The following is a 25951-nucleotide window of genomic DNA, read 5'->3' as shown; positions in this document are numbered from 1 at the left end:
GCCAAACTCCTACTTTCTCCACACCCTCTGCCCAGTCATCAGTCAGCTCACAGAAACTCAAACAGGCCCTCAGGTTTTAGCAAAAACCACGGGTGCCCCACAATTTCCCCAGGAAATTCTGTATAATTTGCAAGTCTCAATACCTACCTTTTTGGAATTTTTCTGGGATGAGTCAAAAAACAAACAAGCAAAAATTTCTTAAAATCAGTGCAGTATTATTTTTTAATTCCTTCTTTAAAGTATCTAAAATCTGGTGACAATGATAAAGTATTTAACAGTGACCCCCCCCTCCAAAAAAAGCACACATCAGCTTTTAAAAAGGGCATTTTATTTTAATAAAGAATAAAGGAGATCAATATATGTTTAAATGCGTACAAAAATAAATACTCATTAGCATATTAAAGATGTGCATTTTATTTCTCTTTTTTTTTATATATGTTCACTTACTTTAATAACACTACATTTACCATGTTATCACCATGGAATGTAAATTCAGGTTAGAATCTCACAAGTGCAAAAAAGTCTCCGCAGTACACAAAAGTTTGTGTAAAATGTCTGTCCAGAGCTTGCTCTCAAATCGCTCCCATTATAAGTAATTTGTTTAGTTTAACATTTATGATTCTTACAGAGAAAAAGAACACACTGCACATATTTCAGAACTGTTTTTCATTACCTTTGCATTAGCACTTAAAATACATATTTCTATTTCAAGGTGACATTTAAAAATTATTCTAATATAACAACAGCAAAAATGTAATTCTGCCATTACAAAAGAACTAAACCAGGATCCATAATTATGTTTACAAGTGTGATCCTAAAATACTACCTTCTAGCAGCTGTTGTCCACATTTTAGGCTTGGTTCAAACACACACACACACACACGTTCAGCTGTGAGGAGGCCTGTAACGTTACATGCCCTGCGCTTGTTCTGAAAGGGTTAAGAGCCAACCAGCCCTGAAACCTGAAAGGCTCATTCAGTCCACAAGGCAAGCAGAAAAAGTTAAATTAACTGGGGTAAATAGATTCCTACATAACATCAAAAGTATGTGATACTCCGCAGTAACCGGGAGTACTTCAGGATGGCATGCTGTCTTCTTTAGAACTAATTTCACCAAAGAGTTTAACAAGGTGGTGCATTTAAAAGTGATTATGTTTCTTACATGCTAATCTGACTCCCCTGAATGGCCTCGCTAGTGAACCAGTCACTAGTAATTTAGTCACCTGGCAAACCAAGCCTGCAAGGAAGGAAGCCGATATTCAAATTACCGTGTTATTGTCTGACCCACTCAAATGATTTATTTTCAACATAAACGTATCACCTTAAATGAGGCGTCTAACTATAGCAAGCACCACCACCAAGACCAAGGCGGAGCCTCTTCTAGGGTTTAGGTTTTGCCCGGAATTCTTTATACATGGATTAGCCCATACCAAGAGTCACTGATCCCACAACAAAGCCTTGGGCTGCCAAGCGCATGTGGATCAGGGGAATGGACATATTAGTATTTCCCCTGCTCATTAATTTATATAATCCATATGCAATGATTGCTGCAAAACCCGCCATTCCGATAGGGACAAATGGTGCCTCTTGGGCTTTTTGGACAAGTTTAGATCCCTGACCCTTATCATACAAAGAAAGAGAAACATCTGCGCTGGTGGACATAGTGATTGAACAATCTTCCCAAATCAACAGGACCTCCCAAGCTCCAACTGGCTTCTCAGATGTGAGCTATAACGAGCTCATTTGAGCTACACACTAAAGCTATTTATCCTACAAAATTTCAGAAAACACTCAGATGTAGAATCTAAAGAACAGAATAAACTGATGAACAAGTAGATCCAGAGACATAGAAGCAGGGAACAGACTGAGGGATCTCAGGGGGAAGGCGGGGGTGGGGGTGGGAAGAGATTCACCTAAGAACTTGTATACATATGTGTATAGCCCATGGACACAGACAGTAGTGTGGTGAAGGCCTGGGGGGGTAGAAGCGGTCAGTGGGGGGAAGGGGGACATCTGTAATACTTTCAACAATAATTTTTTTAAAAAAGAAAACCTTTTCATATCTCTAATGACACACACACAAATTTTTCAGAAAATGGGCCTGTTATCCTTAAAAATGTAATGCTCACTTTGTTGGCTGAAGGAGGAGAGCCAAGCTCTTTTACTGGAGTTTCCCTATATTCTCGTGTGAAATCAGACACATCTAAAGGCCCCATGGTGAGTAAATCTGGGCAGCGCCACGCCTGCGTCACCCTGGAAGCAGTGACGGGAAGGTAAACAGGCTTTCCTAGGCCTTTCAGATTTTAAACCAGAGACTTCTGTGGTTACAAGGCTACCAGGTTGGCTGAGCTGGGCAATTTGTCCCCCAAATCCCAACTCCTCCCATTTCTCAAAATGAGGGTTGACAGGTGAGCCCCCTTCTTGCCCTTTCATTGTGAGATTCTGAGTCAGGGGTGGTGGTGCCCCAGGCTGTGTGAGAAAGGAAAAAGAACACAGAAAAGATTCTCCTCCCCACCCCCAAGAGAGTGGAGGCAAAGCAAAAGCACCCCCCAGCCCCCCACACTGCCTGGTGTCTGCGCCCACGGTGCGACTGACTCCGTCAGACCAACAAACTGCACCACCGAGAAGTGGGGCAGGTGCTCCGCAGACGCCATGGGTGCCGATCTCTGCCAGTGCCCGCGCACGACACAGGATACACAGACAAACAAGAGACACCCGATCTAGCAAAATATGTTTATTTAGAAAAAAAAAAAAAGTTCAAGTCCTTTTGAACCCTGACAGCAGTTTTAAAGGGGTGTGGGGATTCTGTCTACTGCTCGCCGGAGGGTCAGCGAGATGGCATTGTGTTCAGTTTTTTGCCTCTGGCTTTTGATTAGCATCAGGATCCAGGGTAAACATTTTGAGACATTTTGGGTAGTAAACTCATTTTATGTGCTAATAAATAGGGTAAGTTCTTCAGAGCTAACACTGGGACTTCTCCATTGAAATCCCACCATGTAGGCTCTGTTGAAGGACTTGGTGTGGATGAGGGAAGGCGCTGTCCGGGCCACAGTCCACCCATGACCAGTGTAGCGGTGACAGGCTCACACATGCCATCCACATCCCCCAAACCACTCTCCTGGCACCTATACTCTAAACTCCACCAGTTGGGACGACTGGGTCCGAGGCCCAATCAACATGCTCATACAAAATGCTCATATTTTGTGAACTTGTGGCTTCTATCCTGCCTACTTTATAAAAAGAAAAATAAAGAAAAGCTTCAAAGCAGTTTATAATCAGACAATTAAAATTACAAATATTTTAAAAACAGGTCGAAACTATTTAGAGGAACAAAACAGAGAGGTATCTGGGGTGACTTAATTACAGAAATGAAAAAATGAATTTAGCCCTAAGCTTCCTGCAACAAAGCGCCAAAGGGAAAAGTGTCACTGTAGGAAGATAAAAGCACACTGGTTCACCTGGGGACAGAAGTGCTTTCCGGGCACCAAACTGTGAGAACAATACACCTTCTCCAAAGAAGCCAGGGGCTTCGCTTTCACTTATTGAAGGGAAGCTGGTCTCTAAGTACTTTTAAGTCTTATTAACATGCTTAAAAGTACAAAGACACTTCACATCGAATCAAGTGCATAAAATCATAAATCTATAGCTCTAATCAAAGATTAAGATGAAAAGCAGTCTTGTTCTCACAAGTTCATCTTCCCCAAATTTCTTTACTGGAAGCAAATATGTGCTAGTCAAATTAAAAGTCTTCGGAAATATCAATTACCCAAAATGCTCAAGAATCACAGCAACTAATGATAATTAGGGGGAAATGCAGGAAATAAATGTTTTAATCAGAGGTTCTAGTTATAGCATTCAAATCACTTGGTGTGTCCTCGGAGATGCCCTTACTAAATTAAGAGCAGAGTGAGGCGTCCCACCCCAGGTCAGAGGGATATCCTTAAATAATTACAACAGTAATTGTAATAATGAAATGTGAGATGTGAGCGGGGTGGGGTGCCCAAGAGAGACTTAAACTGTGATCTGTTGGTTTTCTCTGAAAAACGGTCTCTGGTGGGAGGCACAAATATCTGGAAACATCCGGAAGACCTGGTCTGGCTGGGGCTCCTCAGGAGCCTGCATCATGGACCCAGCACCACAGCTCTTCCCAGCTTCTTCCACCAGCTGCCGGACATAGAGTTGCTCAATCTAGAGGGATGGTGCACAAGGTCAGAGATGGAGGTGGGAAGTGAGGGGGACCTCATTGACCCTAGCCAGATTCTTTGATTACCCCAGTCCAAAGTTAGCATTTAGAAACTCCATGTGAGTCTCAAATGAACGAACCCAGAATAGGGAGATGCAAAGAAAGGGCAAGCGGTATTCCTACAAAGACTCCTATATATTCTTTCTCAATATTGTCCCAACCTGGCTAGCCAGTGTCCTGAATCCCACCATTAGAGCTTCATTCCTTTGACTAGCGGTAAGTAAGAGCTTGCAAAGCCCTAATCTGTCATTTAGACCTTAAGGCAAGGTGGGATCTTTCTGAAAAGAAGGTTTTCATTTAGAAAAACAAACCAGGCCAAAAATGGGGAGGGGAGACAGATTGTGAGAATCCTGAAACATAAGATGGTTCAGCACTGGCAAGAATCCACTGCTGCCACTTGAAGGTCCCACCCAGGCTTGCTTCTGCACACACGTGGAGTACCCCAGTCCTTGCCGCCTGCTATGCAGCCCAGGGATGAACTGGCTCCTGACGTGCGGGCTGGGAGATCTGGCCACAAGGCCTGACGCTGCTGCTCTTACCTGCACCAGAATGAGTTTGGAGCGCAAGGGGGTCATATCCGGAAACTCTTCTCCGAAGCACAGCACCACCCTGCTGTCAGGAAGCCGGCTCTGGTTGTTATAGAAGTGCTGCAGCTCTGGAGAGACACGAGGGGAAGGGGCAGGTGTTTGCAACTCCTCAGTGCTTTCACACAGGAGCTCACGAAAGCCACCTCGCCCACCTTTCCAGGGCCCCTTCTCCAGGAAGCCTCCAGCTCTCAGGCCAGGTGGCAGGAGAAATGTGACACTAGCTCCTGCCTGTAACAGGGAGAGAAGCAGAGAGCTCTGGGAGCACAGAGAAGCGTTCCCACACAGTACTGCAGGCAGCCGGACTGCTTTCAGACACCCTGACCTTCTAGGAGGAACACACACAGTGGGATCCTAATTATGTGCCCCACAGAATAACAACAGCTGACGTGCAGCACTTCTGTATGTGGGTGTTGTGCCGGGGACTCCATGTTCATAAGGTCGGCACACACCGAACCCCTGGCCAAGATGCAGCTTCTGACGCTGCAGGCACAGAGGAAGGAAGCGCACTCGAACCAGCTCCCAGAGTGCAGGCGCCGTCTACAGGGGCTGCAAGGTGCCAAGTTCCTTAACCCTCCAACAGCTGAGCGAGGAAGGTGCTGCACTGACCTCCCATTCTACACGTGGGGAAGTCGAGGCACAGAGAGGCATCCCCGGGGTCGCGCAGCAAAAAAGTGCAGAGTAGAATTCAAATGCAGGGTCCCCCCTGCTGCAGCTGAGCCTCTGGCCCCTACAAATGGCCCTGGGAAGGAGGCGTGATTTTTAAGATACGGGCAACAAGGTGATGGTGGTACAGACCTCGGAAGAACTGACTGGTGTCGAAGACCTTGACCACCTCGTCGCGCTCCAGCTTGTTGGGCCTGTCCTTGCAGAGCACGGCGTTGCCGCTGTAAAACACGCGGCCCTGGCACAGCCGCTTGACCAGCACGCCCTGCTGGCTGCTGTGCAGCAGCACGCCCCGCTCCAGGTGCCCGAACAGCTTCCGCGTCACCTGCCTCTGCCGCTCGCTGGGGATGGTGTCTGCGGGCGGGAAGCGCACCAGCTCCAGGCCCTCGGGCCCATACAGCTTGGCGCCCGGCAGGCCCGGCTGGCCCAGCGACAGGCGGCAGCCCTCGCGGCAGGTGGTGGTGGTCTGGCCCACCAGCTTGCCCCCGTAGTAGAAGCTGATGACCATCTGGGAGAAGGCTGCGGGAAAGAGGGGGCAGGTCAGGGGCTGAGGGGAAGGGGGCTCCCTGGTCCATCCTGTGCAAATGCCTAGAGCCTTTCTTCCTCCCAAACCGGGGGGGGGGGGGGGGGGGGGGGGGGGGGGAGCTGAACTTTTTGTGTGTCTAGGACCTTTTTTGGGAAGTTCATGCACCCCTTCTAGAAATAATGGTTTTATAAGCACGAATAAATGCACAGAATTACTAAGGAAACCAAGGATTCCGAATATAGAAAACTACTACAGTGCTCTCCCTATTTCTGGGAAGGGCTGACAGCTGGACAATTTACCCTGAGAGTAACACCCGGAGAGTAAGGAGGTTTGACAACTTAATTTCTTAGGAAGCTAGCTCCACCTCACAGGCACTGCTATAACACTGTTACACGTTATACTATATATAATACAATCCTATAATATATAACATAGGTTCTTAATTTGAAATCCAGGGAACCTCAAGGGGACTGTGAATTTGTCAAGAAAAAGATTATATCTTTATTTTCACTAACCTCAAATTCAGATCTAGCACATCCTTCCATTATGACTGCAGGCAACAGGCTACATCGTTCTAGAGTATGTAAAGCTATATATCTCGGTAACATTGTGTAATATATGTATGTATATTCCCTCAGTCTCTGACCACCTAAAACAAAGCCCCACTTGGGTGCTGAGGGATCTTTAATATTTAATTCTGACAACCTCTCTTTTAACAAAGGGGCTCTAAGCCTTGGGCAGGTGATAATATCTGGCCAGAACCACTAAACAGTGTATTTGGTTTCCAATGAATTTGCTTTGACCTCTGGTTTCCTACTTATAGCAAGTGACACTGTTTTTTCTTTGCCAGGCAATGATAGATGGCCCCCATCTAAAATAAATTTATGTTTTAAAAAGTAAGATTTAGAGAAAACCAGGATATTAATAATAGTCCAGGTGGTACCCAGATATGAAAACCAAGTGTGAAGGTGGGGCTCACATGTCTAACATCTAGGAACCTCTAAACTAAGGCAGGAATAAAGACAGGGGAACTCGCTAAATTCAGGGGTACTCACAGAGAAATCTGCATTCTGATAGTCTTGAACTATGGAATTACATGCACTGTCAATGAGCTTGGTGAGATTAGGGAACCTTTTAAGACTAATCTGGCACTGACCCCTGGAGCCACATAAGCTGTGAGGTGTCCAACTCCATGGTGCCCCCCTAGACCTGCGCAGTGCACACCTGCACAACTGTCAGGGGCAGCCTTCTGGGTGGCCACCTACCTCACCTGGGTTAACGCTGCTGCGCACTTACAATTTCTTGGACCCTCCTGCTGGGCTTTGCTCAAGAAACGTTTGCTCAGTCAAATATTAAGATGCCCCACTACTGTTCACAGAATCCATTTTCTCCCATGTTGGAGTTAAATGACATTCTAGAATCCTGCAGGGTTGGGAATCAGAGCTGCAGGGGCTCCAGTCCAACTCATTTATTTGACATTTGGGGGAACTAAGGCCCAGGTGGGTCACCCAGCAGGTAAGTAGCACCACTAGTATCTGACCCCAAGTTTCATGACCCCCCACTCACCATCCTCCCACCCTCCAGCTCTGCAGCATCCACATCACCTGATGACTTGACACACTTTCCACTCCTTTGCCCCAAAACAATTCTTAACTTTGTCCCAAATGAATGGAACACTCCAGATGAGTCTGTCGCCACTCTGCCCCTTTGCCCTGCCATTGCTGTGGCCTTATTTCATACTAGTGTCTCTCGACTGTGTGAACTGACTGCTTCAGAGGGAGGAGCAGACAAGGGGTTCCAGAGAGGCCCAGGCAGGGCTGTCCTAGTGACCCCAATGCCATGGGACAGCTTAGGCTCGAGCTAGAAGGAGGTTCGAGCTAGAAGGGCCTGAGCCATGACTTGCCGAGCCCTACAGGCGAGCAATGGAGACCCACAGAGCAGTAGCCACTCATCAAGGGTCCCCAGTTATTCAGCCCAGCCCTCTGCAATTCTGAGCGCCCCAATGCAACCCTGTCCTGCGCCTGTTACATCCACTTGCCCACTGAGGACAGCCCTGCTTAGAGAGGACAATGGCAGCAGAGCACACACTGTGGAGCCCACTGCCTGATGCATTATCCCAGCTGTGTGACCTGGGGCAGCAGCTTCCCTGCTCTGTGCCTCAGTTTCCCCATCAGCAAAGTGGAGCTAATAATAATCCCACTTCACTGGGTGGCTGTGAGGATTGAATGAGCTTGCATTTGTACTTAGCACCATATAAGCGGTTATTAAATAAATTGGGGTAAGAGGACAAAAGATTAGCTACACAGATGAGACTCCTGAAGTTATAAGCCACAGTCCCGTCTACACAGCACATCCCAAGTGCTGTTCTCAGTGCTTTAAACCTACTAGCACATTTCATCCTCACAACCACCCCATGAGGTGAAGACTATTAATAATTATACCCATATTCCAGGTGAGAAAGCTGAGTCACAGACATGTTAAGGGGCTTGTTGTGAATGGCACAATTGCTAATTAGGGAGCCCGGATGCACTCCCTCCCCAGCAGGCCGGCACCACATCTGTGTTCTTCTTTTTTAAGTGTTTTTCGTTGATTTTAGAAAGAGAGGAAAGGAGAGGGGGAGAGAGAAAAACATCAATGTAAGAGAGAAACATCGATAGGTTCCTTCCCATACACACCCTGACCAGAGATCTAACCCACAACCTGGGTATGTGCCCTTACCAGGAATCGAACCAGTGACCTTTGGGTGCATGGGACAACACTCAACCAACTGAGCCACACTGGCCAGGGAACCACATCTGTGTTCTTAAGCACCAAGCCACACTGTCAATTTCAAACATCACCCTTCACACCAATTATTTCAAATACATACAGTTGAGAGCACAGAAGGGGAACAACAGACATGTTTGGATCCACCAGCACAGTAGGATGTTGTTAATGCAAATTTGGTGCCAACTTTTTATATGGGAAAATTTCACTTAAAAATTCTGACCTCTGGTTCCTCTAGAAAAATGGAAAAATTGAGCCTGGCTGGGTCTGCAAGTCCACTGGGCAGGGACCATCACAAACAGCCCAGAGGAGTGTGGCCCCTCCACTTTGCCAGAGTCTCTGCCACTCCCTATTGTCTTTCACCTGACATTTCACTCATTATATTACCTTTCCCTGCAGAGCTAAGAACTGGGACCCTTGACAACTTATGTACATGGGAGCAGGGGTTGTGGGAACTGAACAGAAATACCGAAGTCCACAACTTCTAGAGGAATGTTGTAGGATTTTCTTTGCGTGAGGCAGTGGCTGCGAGTCACTCCACCTGCTGTGTGCTGAGACAGCTCTGGAATAACTTGCGGGAGCTTCCTCCTCAGACCATGCCTTCTCACCCAGACACTGCAGCCTGGTGCCCCACTATTCTCCTGCCCCCAGAAAGCATTAGTCAGCAGACTCCCTGGGCCATAGTCCAGAGCTGACCAGGTCAAAGGCCCAGTCCCATGACTCAGGGCCTCCAGGAGCTGGGCCTCTGGTGAGCATGAGAGCTGCCCAGTATAAATCTAAAAACAGACTTGAAGCCAGATGCCTGGGTTTGAACCCGGCAGCCCCACATACCAGCTGTGTGATGTTGGGAGAGCAATTTAACCTCTAAGCCTCAGTTTCCTCATCTGTGAAGCCAGAATTATAACAGTCCACAGTTCCAAGGGCTGCTGTGCTATAGGTAAGAGGTCAATGAACTGGAGCATTGTTAGCTTTAAAATTTTCTTGCCTGGGTAAGAACCTGCCTCTACCACTCAAAAACACTCATCTCACGAGGGCCTTGGTCAAGACACTTCTCTCTGAGCCCCATTTCCACCTCTGCACCAGAAGGCCTTGCTCGGATCCCCGGCCCCAGTGTTATGTGGTCCATCTTGATGAGTCAGGCTGTTCCCTTCTCACAGAACCCGGCCACTGTAGGGGAAGACACCAGCTTCCTTTGCTCTGAAGATGCCATCAATGAGCCTGAATGTAAATTCCAGGGGCCACTGGCAGGAACGCGGTCTGAGTCCCCAGAGGTGGCACGCACAGAGGCCACCTCTGTCTGCTGGGGGCAGGAGCATGAATGGGACAGCCTGGGGCCATACCCCAGCTCTGCAGCCCACAAGTTATGTGACCAGTGTCTGTGGCGCAGTAGGTATAATAATAACAGCACCTACCTACGGGTGGTGGGAAGTGATAATGAGATTAGGCCATGAAAGTCTCACTGGTGATCTTGGACCCATTTAGCATTTGCTAATGTCAGCCATCACCATCAACATCCTCACCATCATCACCACTATCACCATCACCATCATCACCATCATCACCACTGTTACCGTCACCATCACTACAATCACCACCACCATCAACATCATCACCATCATCACCACTATCACCATCACCATCACCACCATCACCATCACCACCATCACCACCACCACCACCATCACCACCATCATCACCATCACCATCATCATCACCACTATTACCATCACCATCACCACAATCACCACCACCATCACCATCATCACCATCACCACTATCACCACCATCATCGCTATCACCATCACCACCACCACCATCATCACCATCATCACCATCACCATCACCACCATCACCACCATCACCATCATCACCACCACTACTACCATCATCATCACCACAATCACCACCACCATCATCACCATCATCATCACCATCACCAGCATCACCATCATGACCATCATCATCACCACCGTCACCACTATAGCCATGATCATCACCACCACCATTACTGTTACTAGCACTGTTATTGTTATAAGCTTAGGTGAGGGAGAGAGTAAAGGAAATTGACACTGGTGACATCCGTTCACCAATATGTCCCCACCAGAAAGTTTTAATAACTCTGTTTAATCCTCACAACACTCCCATGAGGTAGTTGTTACTGTTGTTCTCACATCACAGATGAGAAGCCTGAGGTTCCGAGTGGTTCAGTTACTCTGCCTGGGGTCACATGAGAGGGGCAGAGCTGGACCTTGAGTATGTCTGTCCCTACACTCTCCCATATAGTTAGGCCTGCAAAGAGCTCTTTGATTCTCTCTGTTGGTCCAATCCAAGAAGAGGCTCAAAAAGGCCAGCCACTTACTCCCAAACCACACAGTAAAGGAGGAATTGGGTGCCCAACTTCTGACACCAGATTGTGCTCATCTAGGGTCCCTCAAGAACCCACATGGGCCCTTCGAGTTTCGTCTTCAGAGTGCCCCCCTCCCGTGGCAGCCAGCCCAGAGAACTCTGTACCTGAGTGGTGCGCATCATAGGCGGTGTACCCCGTCACCAGCGGCAAGCCTGCTGGAGAAAGAGAGAAGCAGAATCAGACCCAGCCAGACCCAGTTGTGTGCAGGGGAAGCAGCCCAAATGCTCCCCCTCTCCAAAAGTTTCTTAAAAAGCCACATATGGCGTGGTCCTGAGGCCCTGCCACAGGCTTCCGCTGAATTCGGTGTTTTTCCCTCTCAGTGTGGCGACCTATGTTTCATAAACGCAGAAAACCAGACCTCAACCCAACCAGCATGGAGGGGGGAAGACTTCCTCTGTGCTGTGGGATTTCTGACCATGTGTCAGTGTGACATTGTGGGGCCACATTTCCTTCCCCCTGAGGGCCTGCTCTCAAAATACTGCTGGACTGCGTGCCCACCATCCAGGGCTTGACTCGAAGGGGAGCCTGGGCCCGAGTTAGCTTCTCGGAGGTACTGAGCACAGGGAGAGGGGGCTCTCCCAGGGCCCCTGACTTAACACCATCCCACACCCTGGCAACCTCTGAGGCCCATTAGGCCAGCTATCACCTCCTGTTCTCCCACAGGGGACAGTGGGGGGAGAGGCCAAGCAAGGAACCAAAGCCACTCATGCTCCCGTTGGAAGGGTAATTTTGATGCTCCTGGAAGAAGGGTCATCTCAAGCAGTGGTGATGGGCAGGGAGAGAAAAGGGGTTATCAGAAACTAATAAGAGTGTAAGTGTCTCATTTAACTTCAAGACCCTGTAGGGTCTGTCCTGGTGTCTCCATTTTTCAGATGAGGAAACTGAGCCTCATGCAACTTCTGACAGGGGATTCACATCCAGGGCTCTGAGTAAGCAACTGGCCGTTCCTGAGCTCGCCTGCTCTCCAGCTGCTCTGGGATGTGCTTGGCTCTGAGGAGTCCCTAATGTCTGAAGAAACTGGATGGCGGACCTAACAGACCTAACATGGCCCAGAGCTGTGAATCCCCTCTGCTCTACATGAAGTTCACTGCACTCCCTCCCCTCGGACCTTCTCAGGCGCAAAGGGGAAAGTAGACATCTCCCAGGGAAGACAGAGGAAAATGGGGCTAAGGGCGTGGCTGGGCTCTGCCCTCAAGGGCCACCTCTCCGGGATCAGTCACCATCCATAAAATAGGGATGGTAGCAGCACTCCCGCCCCCACCACACTCCAGCTGCGATAGGGCTGAAACCATTCAAACAAGCCCAGCCCCCACCCCACTTCGAGTGGTCCTGGGCTCCCACCCTCACCTGCGCTGGGCTGCTGCATCCACCAGTCTGGGAGGAACTGATTCCTGCAGGCCTCAGGTGGTGAAGGGCTCCTTTTGACCATCCCCATGTACTCATCCACAGAAGGCTGTGCAATTGAGGACAGACAGAAAAGCAGTGCAGTCAGGACCCCAGTGTTGTAAAGACAAATGGCTTAAGCTTAACTGAAACTATACTATCACCTTTAGCTCATAAGACAAAAGGGAAGTTTTACTTTGCATCTTGAAAGATCCGGGACAATCCAGCAGGCTTAGTGATCAAGCCACGTGACTGAATTACTAGCCTCTTCAGAGCCGCTAATAAGTGTATTGGCCTTTTACATGAACTGCCCATTGCCAGTTCTGGGACCCCCAATGCACCCTGAAACTGAGTGGGCTCTGCCATGTTTTAGCAAGTCTCACTCAATACGCCATGTCTCAATTTTCCATCTCTGCCCCATTTCTTAAAGGAGTTGGCAAATCAGTTAGGCAATGTTTTTTAAATCTGCTTTTCCTGTGATCCTAGTGCACCAATCCAATTATTTCACTCTCTTAGCTGAGTGAGCAGAAAAACCTTGTACAGAAAATGGGACCTTGTTAGAGTGACATGAAGCCAGGAACTCAGTTGATCTGCTGCCAAAGACCACCCAGAAACGTAACAGTGGCTATGTACAGGAAAGTCAGGCGGCTTGGAATAGATTGTATTTTGTTATCTGCATTTTCTGACAGCCAAGTTGCTCCCAAGGATTGTAGCATTGCTGTGTGAATTGAGAATTTATACAATACCCACACCGCCTTTTGCAAGGACTGTGTGGGATTTTAGCTATGCCATGTCCACCTTGTAATAGCCATAAAAAACATAGTTAAAAGGCTAAAGGCAGAAGAAAATGGCATCCAAATAGCTAAAATTGGTATTTAAATACCCATTGTCTGAGGCCCCATTAAGCCTTTACTGATAGCCTATTAACTATGACTTTACATACAATGCTAATGAGCTTGGTTATGCAGCTTTCCAACCCATCAAGGATGGAAAGCTGTGTATTGAGAGACAGGCAACCCACCAGCCAAGAAAGCTAGTGCAATAGCCAGCCCATAGGGACAGCCCCAAGCAGGAAGAAAGGTTTCCATTTTGTTCATTGCAGCCTGCTAAGAAAGCAAGAAAATATATGATGCACTAAAAAGACTGCCATTCAGGATGTTTAAATACGAAGAGGGAGAGCTTGAGGGAACACCACTGACACAGAGAAAGCACTCTGCCCCAGCCCCCAGGATTAAGGAGCGGACACCAGGTGAAGGGGCTGACCAGCTGGTGGAGGCTGGCCTCACATAGGTGGCCCAGTCCACATTCTGTCTCTGTTGGGGTAGAGACAAGGTTTGTGGGGAGAGCCCGAGGCTCTGGATGCCTTGGCAGGGCATGAACAATGCCACTGCCCACCAAAGCACATGTGGCTTCTGTCTTTGGGCCAGACCTCTGGAAATGCTGCCCCCACGCACCTCCTTGATCAGCTCGTCAATTTCAGAGTGACTGCACTCCATCTCAGTGACTTCATTCACACAGCCAGGAGTGGACACGCCTAATTTGCCTATGGAAAAGCAGACGAACATGACAAAACATGACCACAGCACTGAGACATCACAACCATCAGTGAGGCCATAATCACTGGGAGTTTTTTAAATGCTGAGTTGAAAGAAATAAAAGTCAGTAAATGTCTTCCCTGGTTTGGGAAAGGCCTAGAAAACTTTTTCCCATGCTTCTTTAGTCATCTGATCAGCAGAATCAAAAGAGAGAAGTTGGTTGTTGTTGTTTCTAACACTCAGAGGATAAAGAGCACTTTGGTCTCTTCCTTCTGTTTGTGGAGATCTGAAAGGAATTCATATGAGATGTCCTTTATACCAGGCGCCTACCACCCTGCAGAGGTTAAATTTACAAGCCGGGGCACTTGAAGGCACTCAAAGGTTTCCTGGCAAAATGCATTTGCTGGTTAGAGCCTTTTTTTTTTTTTTTTTTTTAAGTTAATTGGCAGGAAATCTCTTTTTGGCCTTTCCAAATATACACGTGTGCATCCGTACACACACGCACACACACACAAGGCATACCACAAAGACTCGCCCATGCCCAGTTCAAACCCACCTTCATCGGGAATCACTAAAGGCATGTGAGCATTTCCACGACAAGCACTCTGGACCGGGCTAGTCTCTTCCTTGGGTTTATGCCTCTTCCCTGGCCAGAAAATCGCCTCATTAAGTTTATCAGTGTGAGGTGTACTATAACCGACAAACACCTGTTGGTTGGAATTCATGAGTCCCAGTGATCTACAGCATTAGCCTATTGTTTCATTGCCACTGAATTTTTATTCCATTTTGATTCAAGAATTCACTTAGAAGCTGTTGATGAGGGAAGTTGGGGGCAGGTGGGGCACCCTCAATGGAGCTTGCAAACCACTGAAGTACAGAGGGGATGATGGGTCGACGTAGGCTTTATGCAAATGCAATGCTTCTCTGACCCCCTGAGAACCTGCTCCTTTAACATCCACCCTTGCAGGTGATGCTGGCTGCGCCCCATGCTATAAACAAGTTAGGGTCACCTGCCAGTTCAAGCTTGGCTGATCCCGGGGGTAGGGGAGTGAGAGGAACTTCTCTATTCCTTCAAATCACAATTTACTTTGTGATGACAAAAATATATATACATATCCAAAACTGGGAAATAAAGCAAAAAGATGACTGGCCTTTCAAAACCATTCCAGGGGATTATCCAAGAGGTCTTCCCTAAGGGTTATCTGATTTTCCAGGGCAAGGTCAGTTTGCTTGACTTAGTATCGACTATCGACTATCGATTAGGCTTCAGACTCAGTAAAGCCAGGTGTTCATTTACAGGCAATTAAGCTACAAATGACCAGCAGAAAAGATAACCCCCAAACTATGGTTGTCTTGCCTGGTCAGACTCTGTCCTTCACTGACCATGTATGTCAGTGTGTCATATTCTGTCGAACAATCTTTGTCATTGTGCTGGTTCCCTCATTAATGAGTCAAGTAACTCTCTGACCCAGGCTCACTATATATTTGTTAGGGTCACAATTTTAACTTTTTAAAAATTACACAACACTTTTAACCTTCCCACAGTGGCAAGAGCTCAAACTCAAAATTTCTGCATAGTCCTAACTAGTGTTCTATTTCTTTCAGATCTTACTGGACTTCTTCAAAGGACAAAAGGATGCCATGCCAATATTCTCATTGCTACAATTAATGGCTAAGAAAATCAATGTGTTAACAATGTTTTAAACCAGAGATGGCAATTAGATTTGATCTTATGGGCCAGCTCTGATGCATAGCAGCTGCAGAGCACGCCCCTCTGAAAGGATTCTGAGGCCAGATCCGAGCTCCATCCATCCTGATTTATTAGCAATATCTGACTGGAGTGTAGAAATCAAGTCTTGGGAGATGTACAGCAGGTTGTTGCTATCCCTGCTTTAAATTCCTCAGATGCTTTCCTGGGATTTTAGAGGTGGAAGAAACTTCAGGAATTACCACGTCCTGAGTTCCCAAACAAGGATCAGGATCTAACAATACTGAATTGTGGTGATGAAACTAACAGTGTCATCATCTGCAAATTCATACAAGAACTTTACCTTCTACCCTCATTAGCCATCCCTTCTTTGTTCACCTTATGTTCCCCTGGCCCCCTCTTAGAGTTGCTAGAAAACAAAAGGAATTCCTTCCACACTGTCAGAGGATCCCTGCTCCTGCCCAATCTCATTCCTAAGCCCCAGGGATATCCTGGTCAGCAAAACTGGCTGCCACCCAATCTACCCACCCTTTCCTTCCATCGGCTCCACCTCTCACTCAACCAGAAGCTGCCACTTGGTCAGCAGATGGTGGGTGAGGTCAGCGGAAAGAGATCTCCATATCTGCTTATACAAAGGAGAGAACTATTTTGTTTAGCTAAAACCACTTGCCCCAGACCCTGTGGGTAGTGGCCTCCACCCTGAGCCTGGGCCTTGCACCCTCTGTTGGACTGAGTGCCCATCAAGGATAGTTACATTTTTGTTCTTCCTCTGGGACGATGCGATAAACTTTGTATGGCTCGGAAATGTCCAGCTGGGACCGGTCTGTCACTTCCTCAAAATCTGGACTCTTGTTCAAAGCACAGCGTAGCCTTGTCTTCCACGTGGCTGGTTCAGCTTTGTCTCCTTCCTTAAATTTCCCTTTAAAAACTGCCCAGGCCTGAAGAAAGAGAAAGCAGCACATGAAACACACAGCCTGCCCCTCAACCACAGATATCCACAGCCACAGTCAGGACCAGCACATGCTCACCCTCCTGAAAGTCATTTTTGGCCATCAACTCTCATTCAGGGAATTTCGGGGCTCAGAGACCTCAATCAGACCACTTTCTTGGACAGATATAAGAAGACCCAGGCCAAGAAGGGGTCCCCCAAGATCTCCCAGCTGAGTTGAAACTGGAACTCAGGCCAAGGCTCCTCCCCGACACAAATCCTTCCCTGGACCAGAGAGCCAGGAGGAGCCTGAGGTCAAGTAGCACAAGAAGGAAGTGCACATGGTTTCACTAGAATGTTCAAAACAAAGAACAATTTGTGTGTGTTTTTTAATCAACCCCAAGCATGAAAATTTAGCATGAAAGGGAAACATTTGCAAAAATTCTGAGTGTGGGTCATCCACTGACTGCCCTGCTACTTTTAATAGAAATTTTGTTTTGCATTTTGGCATTTATTCTAACCTTCCCCCAACCTCCCCAGGGCACTGCTCACAATGCAATGAAATGTTCTCCCTCTCTGTTCATTTTCTCACAGCTCTGTTTTCTGACCTCTCCAAATCTTAGACTCTGAACTAAGAACAAAGATTCAAAGCAGGAAACTTCAAGTCAAAATGTAAATGGGGGATTATTTTAATTTTTTTACAATATGTTTTTATTGATTTCAGAGAGAGGGAGGGAGAGGGAGAGAGAGAAACATCAATCATGAGAGAGAGTCACTGATTGGCTGCCTCCTGCTGGGGACCGAGCCTGCAACTTTGGCATGTGCCCCGACCAGAATCAAACCATGACCTCCTGGATCATGGGTCGACGCTCAACCACTGAGACCAGCCGGACATAAATGAGGCATTAGTTTTTTAAAATAAAATATATGAATGGGCATACTTTTAATTTCAAAATTGGAATACAGGACACATCAATTAGGAGGTCACTACTGTCAGGTGAAAATAACTTTTGGCATTAGACAAAATCAGACACATCTTCCAACCTAAAATAATACCAGATCTAAAAGGAATTCTCAACCCCACTCAGGAAAATGCAATTCCAAGAGGTAACTTTCCCAAGGTGACCTTGTATGGGATTAAATGCCAGCTATTCTCTACCTTAATGACAATCCCCTGGGAGTCGTGAAATGCAGATTCCTGGACCTGCCCCTCAAGATTCTCATTCGTTGGTGTGGGTAAGGTCTGCAAACCTGCATCCTTAGCGAACATCCCAGTCATTCTGACCCAGGTGCACATGAGGCCACGCTCCCAGAAACACCATAACACCCCTGTAAGTCACAGCTCCATTTAAAAGTCTTGGCTTTTTATCTCCCCATAGCAGACAAGACCTCACAGTCCACTGCCAATGCTCCCTCCTCTGTTGATGCCCAGAGCTCAGATTTTGCATCTCTGCTCCATGCAAAGAAACTGTTAAAACATTCCTACTAATGAGCATGAGTGGTCATTTCCTTCACTTGACACAGATGAAAAACTCCCCTTTAGAAATATGTTTAAAAGTGGTTTTCAATTCTTTTCAGTGTTTTGTTTTTCAATCATTTATTAACTGCACTAGAGAAATATAAGAGCAAACCACGTACACACTGAACAGTAATTTCAAGTATTTATTACATTAAATCAGAGTATCTCTACCTCAGCACTATCGACAGATTATTCTGTGCATGGTTGGATGTCTAGCAGCATCCCTGGCCTCCACCCACTAGATGCCAGTAGCACACCCACCCCCATTGTGACAACCAACAATGCCAAGTGTCCCCAGGAAGTAAAATCATGATACACACACACATTTGAGAACCACCGGCCTAATCCATATTACAAATGGACCTTGAAGAGCATGGATTTAGGGGCAATGTTAGGATCAGCTGGTACTTACCGAGAACTGCACAGCCTACAGGGTCATAACCACTGGTTCATTCAAGGCTCACACTTGCCCCATGAAAATAGCCAGGACATCATAAAGCAAAGCAGGGCCTGTGGGCAGGAAGCACCCTGCGCTGGCATCAGGTTCCCCGCTTCAGCCCACACTGAGTCTTTTTGAGGGTTCTCGGGCTGGCTCTAAAATATCACCCAGCTGGGAGATCTGTCAAGACCCTAAGAGCTATTCCTAGACAGAAAAGGGCGATTCTGAGTCCCTCCAATAGCAGCCGCCATGGCCGCCCAGTCCCACTGTAACCTATACTCCCATCCACAAGGCGCTCTGCCCTCATCAGCTGCCAGCATTAAACCGGGGACCATGAACCCTTCCTGACTGAGCATTACTGTCTCATCTCGTGTTTTAAAAATCAAATGGTGTTTTTTTTCAAAGGCCTACTAAGTGAGTTCTAACCCATTTAGGACTATCACAATGCCTGGTCAATGAGAGAACGACCAATGAATCATAACTCCCCTTTACTCCATTTCCCCCCTCAACATTATGAAAAGGAGGCAAATACTTTGTAAAAAATAAATATGGGCTGATATCAGGGCCTCATCAGTGCATCCGGGGATGGTACAAACTGAGCTAAATGTCTTTTTCAGTCTCCCATCTCTGGTCTCCACCATGAAGCTGACCTCAGAATGATGCCTGCAGACGATGAAGGAGTCTCTGGTATAAGTAGCTTCTTAAGCCCACTTACTAAGGCAGGAAAACAGACTGGTTTTCTTAACTCATAAGTGTTTGACAGGTTTTCTTTGACTGTGTGAAACTAAACTTCACCAGAAAATCCCTAAGCTGGCTCTATCCAGCCAAGGCCTGCCTACCAGCTTCTTCCAAGAGCAGACACGTTTCCTGGACATCCGAGATCCGCCCCTCAGAGGCTGCAGAGAGCTAGTGCGACTCGGGGAAGCGCCAGATGCCTTCTTCCCACCTGTATTCCCCCAGCCCAGGCTGTCACCCTCCCAGTGGCTGCCCAGCCCTGGGTGGGCACCCATGCCCCCCCACCCCCATTCCTGCTGAGATTGTACACTCATTTCAGATTGCCACACTGAGCGACTGCGTAATCAACGGAAACATTGGGAATCTTGCGCATTTTTCTCAACGCTGTTGAAACGGCCATGAAGAACATTGCATAAGATGTATAAATCTGGGGCTTTATTTCATTACCCCCTGCGCATAAGCTGAAACGGGGAGCAGCATGAAGGGAGAGGCCTTGCATTTCCACCAGCAAGCCCCAAGCCAGAGTTATGCAGCCTACTGGTCCAGCCCCCTTTACTCTCCTCCCAGAATGTGCCCTCAGCACCCCACACTTCTGCGTAAATCTGTTCATCTTGGCCATGGTCAGCTCCTAAAGGGGCTCTCAATGTGGAAGGGGAGACAGCGCCCCAGGGAGGCATCTGGCAATGTCAGAGGCATTTTTGGTTGTCACATTTGGGGGTAGATGCTGCTGGCATCTAGTCAGTCGAGGTCAGGGATGCTGCTGAATATCCCACAGTGCACCCCCACAACAAGGAACTATCTGGCCCTAGATGTCAATCAACAGTGCCAAGGTTGAGGGGTCCTGGCTTCTAGCCATCTATAATCTAGAATTCCCAGCTGACCAGATGGACCTTGGGCACTGTCTAAATTTAGCTAGAGTCATTCCAAGAAGAGCTCAGTATAATGCTAACGGAAAAAACCTCCACAAGAGAGGAATCCACATTCCTCCAAGAAGGAGACAGGACTCACTAGCAGCTCGAAAACCTGGCAGAGCCTAGGCTCCTGACCTGCGGTCCTTGATGGAAAAAAATCTGCTGGGCATTCAGGCCACGTGGGGTCCCCTGAGGTGAGTGTAAAACATCCACATGTGCCCACTTTCCTTGGAGAGGGCCAGTAACTGGCATCAGATTCTCAGAGAGTTGCGACCCCAGGTGAGAGATTTCATAGCATTGCTACATGTACAGCCCCACTGCAAACATCAGAAAGAGACCTGAAGGACAGAAATGCCTCAGAAGCCAACTTTGACCTACTTATGCTCCACTCTGAGACCAAGTTATGATCTTTTGTCACTTTTGACTTTTTGTGTCAGAAGACAGTCATCCCTGGCTAAGAGTCTGGTGTTGCAATGGAGTCCCGCAGGGCCTTGCTCCCCTCATTCAACCAAAGTGTCAGGTCTGATTCTGACCCTTCACAGCTCAGCCTCTCTACCCCTCCTCCATGCTCCCTCACTCTCCCCTCCCTGTCCTGGAGCCCCCAAATGCCCACAGCAGCACCAGTTTGCAACCTGGGCTGAGTCAGACCACCTGTGGTGCATCTGTTTGCAAAAACAGAAGCCTGGGTTCACCTTGACCTAGGGCTACAAATCTCTCAGGGGGTAGAACCTGCACTTCTGGAGCCTTAGAGAAGCCCACAGGGGACCCTGATGACCCTCTAGGTTGCAGAGCTGCACTGCCCTTGCTCCTGGTTCCTCAGCCTGAATCTAAGTGTAATGGCAAGAAACCTCTGTTTATCAGTACTGCTAGGGGTTGGGAGCATAGGCTCAGGGTTGGGCTGCCTGGGTTCAAATGCTGACTCCATCATCCAAGAGCTGTGAGATTTTAACAAGTCACTTCTCCTCTCAGTGCCTCCACAGAACCAGGGCAAAGACAGCACCTCCTGCATAAGACTGTGGTAGAAGAAAAAACAAACCCTGTGGGGCCAGGCCAAACTCTCAATCAGTGCTGAGTCTCAGTGTAAATGGTAGAACCAAACAGCAAGTCCTCCCATGCTTGGGGTACTCACTATTCTCAAGGGAAGTCAGACTATTTCTAGACACCTGCGGCAGGACATCCCATATGACCCAGCCCGGAAGTAATGACAGATGGTGTCTCTCTCACTAAGCTGACCCCACATTGCCAAACAGATGTAATAACTTTGCAAGAAGGCAAAAAGTGTCCTTAATCTCATCCAAAAAATGCCACCAACATACAACTGACCTCAAAGTGATTAAATCACACAGTAGCTGCAAAATCACCTAGTATATTTTTTAGACACATTCTGCACTCAATCAATGTTCAGTTTTAAAAAATTGGGTTAATTTTTAAGAAAATAAGAAAGTTGTCACTCAACATCTCCACCGGCCAGTGAGGGAAGACAGAGGCCCGGCTCGTGGTCAGGGGAGGGAAGTCCAGCCTTTACCTTGAAAATGGAGGCGTCCACTTCCTGATTGTAATCTTGTTTACCAGCGTGTTTCCAAGGGATCCGGAACATGCTCTTCTCGTCGTTTTCCCAAATCAGCCCCGGGTACAGGCTGCTGTCAATTTGTTCAATCAGCCACTGCCGAAGCCGCCGGCCTCCGTTCCTGTCACACATCCTTGGAAAGAAGAAAACATAGTCTAAGACATTACAAATATTGGCTCATTCATCACAGCACCCCAGGTACTGAACAGCCAAGAATTGCTATCAGGAAAATCAGAGGTCGCAGCGCAGGTGCCAGCTTGGGGAAACCCACGCTGCCAGGAACTCTGGGCCACCTGCTGTGAGAAGACCATGCCTGCCTCCAGGACCTCAGGCTCCTGAATGAAAACTGAAAGCTCCCTGGGAACTCTGCAGCGGCCCTTCACCCAGATGTTGGCCCCACCTACGGTTCTGCCTGTGCCTTCCAGCTTTTACCCCATGCTCCCTTTCAGCCACCTCTAATGACCCCATTCCATCTTTAGCACAAGGCAGGGAAAGCTCACTTTTACACTTTCAGGTCCCTTCAATGAGCACCCATCCCTCTAAGAGCCAATTCCATTACTTGATGCCCACTCTGACCAGTGTCTGTGAGCAAATAGGACATTTGTGATCTCCGAGAAAGAAAAAAGTCTCGGGCTATCCTTCTAGAACATTCCTTCAGGGCTGGTTTAGTGATAACAGCATGAATTTGGGAAAGGCAGAGCTGGGGTCCCATTCGAATCCTGCCATCTCTCAACTGGGTGACCTGGGAGCATCACTTAACATTGAAGTGTCAGCTATACTAGCTGAAATGTTGGGACAACTATCGGTACTTGGCATCACTGTAGTCAGGGCTCAGACAATGCGTATAAAACACCTGAGACAGTGCCTGGACGTTCGAAGATTTCTCTAAATAACAGATATTGGTATTATTATCCCAACTTTCTTCCTCAGGAACTCTTATGACCAACTGGAAGATAGCAGACGAGTGTGAGGAAATCAACTGTGGCTATAGACAAAGTTAGCCCGGATAGACTCTTCCAGAGGCACCAAAATCAGGGGACCTCACCGTCCTAGGGAGCCCAGAGACATTCCTGCCAGAGCAGGCAACTGTCCCAACAGCACAGAGAAAAAGAGAAAGCAGTCACGCTGTATCAACTCACAGCCCACATTTACAAGAAGAGGAGTGGAAATCCCCTAGGCAGTTGGACAGACGCCCACCCAAAAAAAAAAAAAGTATTTATATTCTTCTGATTAAAATGTGACCTCTTCAGGCAAACAACTTCGAAACAATCAGCAGTGACAAGACATAATGTCCCCAAGAATATGCTCACATCCAGAGCCATGCTGGTCCATAAAGCAACAAGTGAGTATAATGAAAACTCCAGCTACCCTGCAGAGGGCTATGGGGTCAGAGAGGGTGTCCAGGTCCTGGGGAGAAGGTGAGGTCCCGTGAGCACCAAATACAACTTTTTCATCCAATAACCCCAGCTGGTGAAGTGTGTGAACTTGGAAGTGGACTTCGATTTGAAAACTGCAGACTCCAGCAAAGGCTTTTCTCTAACTAGACCTTGGTTAAGTCGCTTGAACCTCTCTCTGGGGTTCTCCTCACCTGCAAAGTGAATGGATCTCAAGTGTCCCAGAATTCTAAAACAGTCCCTTGTTTTTATAAATACGGGACAGATTTGGGAGGAGCACTTAATGAGAGAATGGCACCACCAAGCTCCCTCCAGAAAATAACTTGGCAGGGTACAGATTCCTATGGGTCTTTCCTGTTAGAAAGGCAGGAGACTTTTCCCTTCTCTGAGGAAGGAGCTGTGTGGGGGACAATTATAGGGGGCCAGAACACAAGAGAAAGGTTAGTCTGTGGATCTGTCTATTAAAAGACATGTTCCTGCTCATTAGCATTTTGCTCACCCCCTTAGTACGAGGTTCATAAACTACAGTCTGTATTCCAGGAGCATCCTGAAATGAAAAGCAATATTTTGTTTGTATGGGCATTTTTTCTAGAAAGTGATCAACACCTTCTCATCAGGATTTTTAATGGATTCATAACCACAAAATTGTTAAGAACAACTGTCTTGGTGATTTAAGAGGAAAAGAAAAAAAAGTAAGAGATGGCATTAAGAGGAAGATTAAGTCATAGAATACAATAGCTGGAAAAACTCTAGAAATCATCTAATCCAACCACTCTTGGTTCAAAAATGGAAAAACTGAGACCCAGAAAGGCATCCCAACCCCCAGACACCCAGCAAGAGGGTCTTAGTTTACTCACTCTGCAGAGAAAAACCATGGTTAAATTATAAGATCTCAGCACATGGACAGCCCCACCTGAATTTTCAATGAGATCACCTGCAAGATTCTAAGCCGCATTAAAAGCCTAAGATTCTAACACAATGAAGATCCATAATAATCTATTAAACACTAACAAATTAATTCCACCAAATGCTGAGCCAGGAAAATTTTATAAGCCCAGTCACATGTTTATAACTTCCTCTTCCTTGATTTTTAGGTAATAATTCTCTTTATGGGCCAAGTCCTATCTAGAGCTAATCTACACCCTATAAATGGGTCCGGGGGTCAGGCTTTCCAATCGGCAGATGATAAGAGTCTTCCCTGGGGCCAACCAACCTGATTCCAGGATGTGCCCGAGGGATGGTGCAGGACTCACCTTCTCCCACACCTCTGGAGGCCCAGGGCATCTGCCCTGGCCACCACAAGCCCCCATCCCCATGAGACCCAAAAGCATCAAAGTCATTTCTCCCTCTGGCCCCTATCTTGCTAAAACGACCAAACCACTCCTAATTCTTTATATGGGGGAACCTGCCATAATCCAAAAGGACACTCTCAGACCATCATTTAAGGACCGGCTCCTAACTTAGGTTTAAAAAATTATGTTGTATCCCCCTATATATTAGGAGAATAGTTTAAAATCCTGGGTAATGAGGTCTCTAGTTTCCATCACGAAGCACTTCACAGCTCTGGGTAAGTAATATATCTATCTCACCTTTTCACCTTAGAGGCTCTGCCCTTTGCCTTGGGGTCATTTCACACCAAAATGTTCTTTTTAGTTGTGACCCCAACTAACCTCTTGCCCGGGGGGCGACTGGGCTATGACAGAAGCAAAGGACCTCAAACCCCACTCAGAAATCCTAATGGTCATCCATCAGAATAAAAAACCCAGTCTGCCCCCTTCACAAACTAACCCACACAAGCCCTGCTGGGTACTGGGCAGTTTCAGGGTTCTGACCCTCCAACTGTTATTCCATGTGGCTGTATTTGAGCGGGACAAAGGAGAAGGCTTTATAATAAAGGGTATTTCCCTTCATTATCCGAGCCATTCTAAAGTCCTCCATGCAAACCAGATTTTAAGAAAAATTAGGGTTTTAAAAAAAAAAAAAAAAGCCTCGGCCCATTTTTAGGGGCAGCCACCCCACGATCAACAACGTGGACCTTCGGTTTGGATTCAGGAGAAATAGAGGGGTGGGAGAAAACAGCGGGGGCGGGGAGGCGACGGCGCCGGCCGGGGACCGCGCGGCTGCAGCGCTCGCGCGGGCCGCCGCCCCCGCCCCGGACACCTACCTGCCGCCGTGCGCGCCCGCTCGCCGCCCGCCCGTGCCGCCGCCCGCGTTCCCACGCTCGCCCGCCGCGCTCGGGAGATGCGGCCGAGGGCTCGGCTCCCGCGCCTATTTAAGCTCGGGGGCGGGCCCTGCACGCCACGCGCCCGCCGCGCCAGCCAATGGGCGCGGGCAGGGCTCCGGAGCCGCCCAATGGGCGCGGCCCCCTCGCTCTGCTTCTTCCGAGAAATCACTTTGCTGAAAGTACGCGCGGCTATAGGTCCCGGCGTCTTCCGGGGTCCGCGCCGGGGGTCCGGGGGCGGCGCGGGGCGGGCGTGGCCGACGGAATTCCCGAGGGGCCGTGGGGGCGTCCGCGGGCCCACGTTAAGGTCAGGGCGAAGAGGGGGTGTCAGGTGGCTGAGGTCAAGGCGCTGCCGGGCTGTCAGGGCCTAAGCGGGGGGGCGCATGGGGAAGGTTAGGGCTGCGGGGCGCATGGTGGGTG

At 48.0% G+C, this 25951-nt stretch overlaps 1 protein-coding gene and 1 pseudogene across 3 annotated transcripts; both read right to left on the bottom strand.

Moving 5' to 3' along the window:
- Positions 1-1418: 1418 nt before the first annotated feature.
- On the bottom strand, positions 1419-1661 carry LOC308547866 (HIG1 domain family member 1A, mitochondrial pseudogene; annotated as a pseudogene). Its single transcript has one exon. The product of its transcript is annotated as an HIG1 domain family member 1A, mitochondrial pseudogene (transcript).
- Positions 1662-2719: 1058 nt separating this feature from the next.
- IRF8 (interferon regulatory factor 8) lies at positions 2720-25549 on the bottom strand. 2 transcript variants are annotated; one of them, XM_081118800.1, is made up of 9 exons: positions 25475-25549; positions 21875-22049; positions 16572-16755; positions 14029-14117; positions 12539-12644; positions 11296-11346; positions 5625-6011; positions 4782-4897; positions 2720-4187 (listed from the first exon to the last, which is right to left on the bottom strand). In XM_081118800.1, the coding sequence occupies exons 2-9, from the start codon at positions 22046-22048 to the stop codon at positions 4011-4013; spliced, it is 1284 nt and encodes a 427-aa protein (XP_080974926.1). In that variant the 5' UTR covers position 22049; positions 25475-25549; the 3' UTR covers positions 2720-4010. The 2 variants fall into 2 exon arrangements, with proteins under 2 accessions (XP_080974926.1, XP_080974927.1); XM_081118801.1 differs by having other exon boundaries at positions 11296-11343.
- Between the last annotated feature and the right edge of the window lie 402 nt (positions 25550-25951).

This window comes from Miniopterus schreibersii (assembly GCF_964146895.1).
Source record: "Miniopterus schreibersii genome assembly, chromosome: 18".
NCBI classification, from domain to species: domain Eukaryota; kingdom Metazoa; phylum Chordata; class Mammalia; order Chiroptera; family Miniopteridae; genus Miniopterus; species Miniopterus schreibersii.
This window is presented reverse-complemented; position numbering and strand designations above follow the sequence as displayed.

Bases quoted from the DNA above. Each gene is read 5' to 3' on its own strand.
- IRF8 (XM_081118800.1), bottom strand. From the start codon at position 22,048: ATGTGTGACAGGAACGGAGGCCGGCGGCTTCGGCAGTGGCTGATTGAA. The intron at 16,756-21,874 runs GTAAAGGCTGGA...CTCTTTCTTCAG, and splicing joins TGGACGCCTCCATTTTCAAG to GCCTGGGCAGTTTTTAAAGG. The intron at 11,347-12,538 runs GTGAGGGTGGGA...CTCTTTCTCCAG, and splicing joins GATGCAGCAGCCCAGCGCAG to CAGGCTTGCCGCTGGTGACG.